Here is a 7,126-nt window from a genome sequence, read left to right as displayed (position 1 = left end):
TATATATAATATATATATAGTTATAATAGTATGGTATATAGTCATAAAGGTGTTCATAAGGAATGCCGTTTTTCTCTGAGAAATTCGAAACTTTATGTCCAACAGATCTTTTTAAGTGGTTATAAAATGAAGAAATTTGATTTCAGTTGTGCGAAAATTACAAACAAAATTACTTTTTTCTTTTAAAAATAGTTTATTACAAAGTAGAATTTAATACATGTTCAAATTTTCTTCCTGTGTAAACTAATAAATACGTAATCAATATATTGTTATGCGGTGACTTTTAAGTGTGACTTAAGTATAAATCTACTTATATACTTCAATATTTATAAATAAAAAAAAGTCATATTAAGTCAAATACGCTTATATTTAACAGACTAAAGTGGTGATCATGCCTCTGCAATATACAACTGTTTAGTTAATGAGATAAAATACAGATCACCTAACTAATCGTTGGGTACTAAATTGATTATCAGTACGTTTTGTAATTAACAAGATAAAGACAGAACATTTAGCTATTCGTCGAATATTAAACTAATTCTCAGTACATTTTGTGCCTGCAGAAATTAATTAACTTACAAGATTAACCTTTAGGATTATTAAGAGAGAAATTTAATGCCTAAAAATATTACCATTAATCTCCAAAGTCACTTAATTGAAATTTTGTTAAATTGCATACAGTACATCTAAATTTTTTTTTATTATCTCTGAAGTGATGTCATTGTAAATCCAGTATACAAATATCGAGATAAGAATATATTTAAACAATCTTCTAAGTTGTACCATAGTTTGAATATACAGGATGGGCAATAGAAATATCGAGATAAGAATGCATTTAAACAATCTTCTAAATTGTACCGTAGTTTGAATATACAGGATGGGGCAATACAAATATCAAGATGAGAACACATTTGAACAATCTTCTAAGTTTTACCGTAGTTTGAATATACAGGTCGGGCAATACAAATATCAAGATAAGAATACTAAGAATACATTTAAACAATCCTCTAAGTTGTACCGTAGTTTGAATATACAGGATGGGGCAAATAAAAGTGGCCGGATGCGAGAATACGACTTATCTTGAATACATGCAAGTAATCACACCACTGTTTTGTCAGTAAACAATTTCGTTTTGTGAGGAAACCTCGAGTATTACAAATAAGGGGTACTGCAACAACTTTCTTAGTCTACAAGTAAGGCAGGAAAAACGTTTCTGACGAGAGATTGCAGCTATTCCAGATGCTAAGCTTCGATTTGCCTTCCACAACTTGTTGACCAGGGTCCAAATAATGCCAAGAAATGAATGGAGGTCGCTTACAACATCTGCTCTTTGGCATGTTAGTGAAATATTTACTTTCCTTTGCTGCTCTTCTTTGTTGCGTGGAACACTGTTCTCCAGGGCCACTTTTATTTACCCCACCCTGTACGTGCATAGACATGCTCTTAATGTACATTCATAGACATGTTCTGTTTAGGTTCTTAAGCATTCTTCGTAAGGTGGTGGTGGTGAAATTCTATTGTAAACAGAAGCATTAGACACCCCTATGTCTGAGTTTTGTTGCAACTGTTGATCCCATTCTTGATAATGACGTTGATATGATGTTACAAAGATCTGATCGTATCGTGGTGGATCGTACGGTGGAAGCCGTTGAGAGTGTGGTGCAACTTCATGATGTGACACTATGAGCGGGGATTCATCTGAGGTAACGCGGTGATTCCGTATGTTTATTCCAGATGTGGTAGATGGTTGCGGTGGAGATTCATGGACGTCTCCTCGAGTGATGGTTTTATTATCAATGCACTGTCTGATGGAATAGCAGCAACATTTTAAACAATAGTACCAAAAAATCAAGTAGAGAATTGTAAAAACAGCAACAGCAACAAAAATAATTGTGTAATTAACGGAAGATGCAACTTCTGTACCTGAAAGCAACCATTAAAACATTTATTCATATTTTTTATTAAACAAATTGATTAGAAAAAATTAGTAATTGAGTAAAAATTTAGAATTATAATATTCAAAGTAATCGAATTACGTTAAACAGAAATATATCTTTGTAATAATATACACTTTTAAAAATAAATATGTGTTTTATTTCTCAAAATTTATAATTTAAAGACTGGTATAAAAAGGAATCTGATAACTTATTCACTTCGATTTGAAGGACAAATTAAGTTTTTTTGTTGTTCAAATTTCTGCTATTTCCTACATAAATAAAGATTTAATAAGGGATATTCTGTTTCATAAGGGATATGCTAGTTTTTATGTAGCTTCAAAGCCATAATAGCATCATTCCAAGTAAATGAATGATGATTCAGAAAATTTTCGATGAGCAAGCATTACCCTCTCATTACTTAACTATTGAACAAAACAAAATGAAATTTTGGATATTTTCCAAGATGGCTAATTTTATTGAGGCAAGAAATATTTAAGTAACAGCCTCAAGTTAAAACATAATTAATTGGATCATTAGTTTTTGCATTATTTTATGTCAAAGTTGAAGATTTCTTTTAAGCCGCATAATGCAATTTATCGAAAATTATAAGCAGAACATTTTTTGGCAACTACGGACTTTTCATATCTGAAAATAATAAAGACGTCTCATTTTGCATAAATTTATTCATTTTTTTCAAATTAAATTCCTTTTAGAGAAAATAAATAGTTTAGATTGGCAGTTTTTCGGATTGTACGCTGCAATAAACAAATAGATATTGCATTATGTAATTGAAAAAGCAATAATAAATGCAAAAGAATTATACTTTTTTCCATAACTGATGATAAAAAAACTGATGAAAGAAAACAGTTATAAAAAAACATTTTATAACTGATGATAAAAAAGAATAATCTTTCTTCCTTCCTTCAAAATTTTGAATTCATTTAAAAGTTATTGAATTTTTAAATTTTGATGTTTTTAATATACAAATTATTAAATCGGTGCTTTAAGGTTTTATTAATTTTTAATTTGCTGATTTGTATTTAATTTTAAAATGTCTATGCCTTGGTTTTTAAGACCGATCTATGGGCCATCCACCAGTCGATCTATTGGATAAAAGATTAACAGATCAAGCAAACATTCAGCATCTTTTCTAATTAACTTTCCATTCACCAAGTTCTTTTCAACACTAATCAAGATAAATTCTCTCTAAAATTCATTAAGGAAAACACCACAGAACACATAAAATTAAACTGAATAAAAGTACATTTTTGTGTTAGGGATTAACAAGAGGACAGACTTGAAAAATTTGCCTGTAAAATACCAGTTAAATATCTCAACGTACTTTCGGACTAAGAAAACAATAAGAATAATCCTCCTTGACCGAGCAAAAGACACGTGGTAAAATGATTGGGACAACCCGGAAACAAAAGGACTCTGCAAGCACCAACTAATAACAAGGAATAAACTTCAACATAACTTTTATGTCAACCATTTTTGACAAACCACGGTTCGCACGCGTCTCACCAGAACAGAATCTTCAACAAACTCAACATATGCAATACTTGCAATACTATCGAGGACAACCAATACTTGGAATACTATTGAGGACAACCAATATATGCAATACTTGAAATACTATCGAGGACAACCAATATATGCAATGCTTGTAACACTGAGAGGAAAAATCACTTTCCAAATAATCTTAGTTTAGATGATCGCAAAATTACTTTTGGTACGACAGGACATTATAGAGAGACTCTTTAAGAGGCGAATAAATTAAAACCAATATAAAATTCATCTGGATTTCATGAAAAACCTAAAAGAAACGTTTTTTTTAAAGTTATCTTTGGAACTGAGGCGTGCAGATACAGCAAAAATTTTAACGGGGAAATTTTAATTTTTGACATTCAGTGTTCGTAACTAAAAGCTTCAATTATGTGAAACGTTTGGAACAATTAAGTAATAAATTAAATCTGTTTAAATACAAATAAATTTATCTTCTTCATGGCTACGAACTATAAAGGTTTTTCTGTTTATCTGTAAGTGCTCAGCTGATATGCTTGCTTCTTTTTTACATCAGTATTCTTCACAATTGTACAGTGCGGGAAAAAAATTTTCCTCCCTGGATTACTTTTGATTTAAAATTATTGGATTCTCACACTCTGGGGATCAATCTTAATGGCTTGAGGGGCTGATCTCAAATATATAATTATTAATAAGTGTAGACGATATTGTAAGTTACAAAACCAGACACAAAACCTACTTTCTTTGAATAAACATACTTTTTTTTGTAAGAAAGTCAGATCCGATTATTAGATCAAAAATTATTCAGGGTGATCCATTTTTTGAACACTGTACAAATGATAGGAAAGATTTAACAATATAAACAAAACGATCTATAAAAATTAAACGTTAACAGATGCAAGTATGAATCAATCTACAAAACGTTTTTGATATCGATATCGAAAAGCAATGAACTTACTTAGTGTGTTATCAAAGTAGAGTAAGTCTCGTAGACAACATATTCTCAAAACAAAAGGAAATAACAGATATAAAGATGGTTCATACTTTTGTCAAGGTGAGAAAAGTAGATGTAGATATAAGTAGTACAGTGCGCCAAAGAAACTGACCACCCAGAATAACTTTTGATCTAATGATAGGATTTTTAAGTTCTAGAAATCAATCTTAATGGCTCGGAGGGTTGACTTCAAATACGTTTAATAGTCACTGCAGACTATATTTTAAATTACAAAATCAGACCCTAAAACGTACTTTCTCTGAATAAATATACCCTTTTTCGACGAACTTGTATTTCTGACCCCCAAAAAATATCTGGGGTAACCGCAATCTGGGAAGTATGGTCCCCTTAGTCCCCCTAATATGATGCCAATAGTCCCACAGGAGGAGGTTACCTCAACTGTGCTAATTAATTTAAGCACATCATATTCCAAGTTACGAAATCCGACACGAAAACTTACTTCTTCTGAACAAACATACTTTACTTTTGTTGCTGACTGATTTTGATTGCTGATTACCGCAATACAGTTACAATCAGGGAAATATGAACCCGATAGTTTGGTCAGTAGAGCAATCTAAACTTTGGAGCCTTTAACGTTAACTATGATTTCTGCGTATTTCGCATGGCTAGAGAACATTTTAAGGGAATCAGAGCTTTTCTGTACAAAATTATAAAATTCGTTTATCCAAAGATGATTCCCTAAATAAAATAACTATTAGCAAATATTTATTATTTTTTATTATTTTATTGAATAAAAGTCTAAAAAAATATGAATGGTACGTCAGGCAATTTTTTGTTAAAAATTATTTCACAGCATGTAATTTTACGTGACGCAATACAAAATTTGAGCGAAATCAGTAGAATAATTCCCAAGAAATCGAATTTTAAGAATGCGACCTTTTTAAGAATACGAATTACTATTATTTTTATACATGCATAAATATCAATATTGTTATTTTAATTAATCAACGTACGCACGCTATTTTAACTTTTAGTCAAATGAGATAAGAGAGCAAAACAATCTGAAATGAGTTGCGTTAGCAGTTTTAGTTTGTGGTTTGCGAGTATTTACTGATGTTGATTTACTTAGTAATCTAATATTTGGTGTTCAAAATATATTTCCCTAAAAATTGAGCAATAAAGAAAACAATGTTAATTAAATTTTTCATCACCAAACAGTGTTACACGCAGTTCTTTGAATTTGTAAAATGAAATCAAGATGTGATTACAGCTTTTGTAATTAAAATATGTGATTTAATATCGCAGTTTAAAAATTAGGTTCTAGATTTTTACTTTTTTTACGTAAAAAAAGTACTTAAACTCACATTGCATTATTATTATTTAATGCATATGCTAGTGTAAGGAGATAAATAAATATTGAAATCAATATTTATTCCCTGCATTGTTTCAAATTTTACCGTATAAATTTTATGTAACTTTGAAAAATATCTACATATGATTTGTGTACAATTATCAAGTATTTGTAATTGGTTGTTTACTTACTGCCCATCAACGATTTAGGCTCCGCAGAAAATTTTGTCAAATTTAATGTTGTAAAAGGTTCAGAGGAATTATCTGAAAATAATTAAAATCATAAATAAATAATTAAAATAAGTAAAAGAATATAAAAGCTGTAAATAATGTTTCAAAATTTTGCAAATATAAATTCTGATTCATTAGAAAAAATTATCACAGTTTAGGATAATTTTTGAATTTGTAAATTCATAAGTAAAACAATTGAAATTTCTAATTCAAATGTTTACACTTTTGAAATTGTTTTAAACTGTTTCATTTTACATGGCAAACTATTACTTAGTTGCGAGGTTTAAGTATTTAAGAAACATTTTTATAAACGAATTTGATGTTATTAAAAGAATAAATCGAAGCATTTAATTAATTCTTAATTATAAAAGAACAAAATAATAATAATAAAATAAAAATTAACTTAAAGAATGATTTACAAAAAAAAAAAAATGAAGAAACTTCTTGACTTTGTTTTCTTTTAGTATCTATTTGCTGTATAAATGAAATTCGATTATTGTAAAAAAAAATTACTAACTTTCCTTATGGCAACTTAAAAAGCAGACTTATTTTATGCATCGTCACGAAGTTCTCCAAGAGATCTAAATTAATAGCTTCGATGAATTCTTAGACTTTGTTTATTAAAATCCTTTTGTTACAAGTTTTCTTACAAGTTGAGTGAATTTTTTTAATTAATAAAAGTCCTTAAGTATATTTTTTTTATTAAAAATTAACTCATGTAGTTTAACTGCTAAAGATAAGCAGATGTATTGATTACATTGTTAATATGTCTTGCCTGAAGATTAGTGTTTATTAATAAATTTAAGATTTCACCATAAGGTGCGATTAATGCATTAAGAGAAAGTATGACTTTATGATTATCAAAGTTTCAATTCACTTAAAGCTTTACACATCAAGATTTGTGTTAAAATTTAGAAGCAAATAAACTTAGAGCTCGTTAAAATAGTTTTTAAATGAATATCATAATAACGAAATTAAAAATTTTTCTTAAACAAATTATATGTAATAGAATCTCGATTATCCGAATATCTTTCATACCAACACCTCTCTGTAAAAAATAGATTATCAAATATTCCAAAACCTTCTTCGTCTTTGACGAAAACGCCTTCTGATATATATATATCAAAGA

The 7,126-nt window shown here is 29.0% G+C and overlaps 1 protein-coding gene across 3 annotated transcripts in view; it reads right to left on the bottom strand.

The window, feature by feature from the left end:
* Window positions 1-173: 173 nt before the first annotated feature.
* Window positions 174-7,126, bottom strand: part of LOC107444542 (spermiogenesis-related protein stanley-cup) — a 21,127-nt gene continuing 14,174 nt past the window's right edge. For all 3 annotated transcript variants that reach the window (XM_016058698.3, XM_043054659.2, XM_043054660.2), the window contains 2 exons: window positions 5,959-6,030; window positions 174-1,923 (listed from right to left, as the gene is read on the bottom strand). In XM_016058698.3, the coding sequence (XP_015914184.2) occupies window positions 1,472-1,923; window positions 5,959-6,030 (524 nt within the window). In that variant the 3' untranslated portion in view covers window positions 174-1,471. The remainder of the gene's footprint in view (window positions 1,924-5,958; window positions 6,031-7,126) is intronic.

This window comes from Parasteatoda tepidariorum, chromosome 6, assembly GCF_043381705.1.
Source record: "Parasteatoda tepidariorum isolate YZ-2023 chromosome 6, CAS_Ptep_4.0, whole genome shotgun sequence".
Taxonomy (NCBI): Eukaryota; Metazoa; Arthropoda; class Arachnida; order Araneae; family Theridiidae; genus Parasteatoda; species Parasteatoda tepidariorum.
The sequence above is the reverse complement of the archived record's forward strand: the minus strand, read 5'-3'. Positions and strand labels throughout refer to the sequence as shown.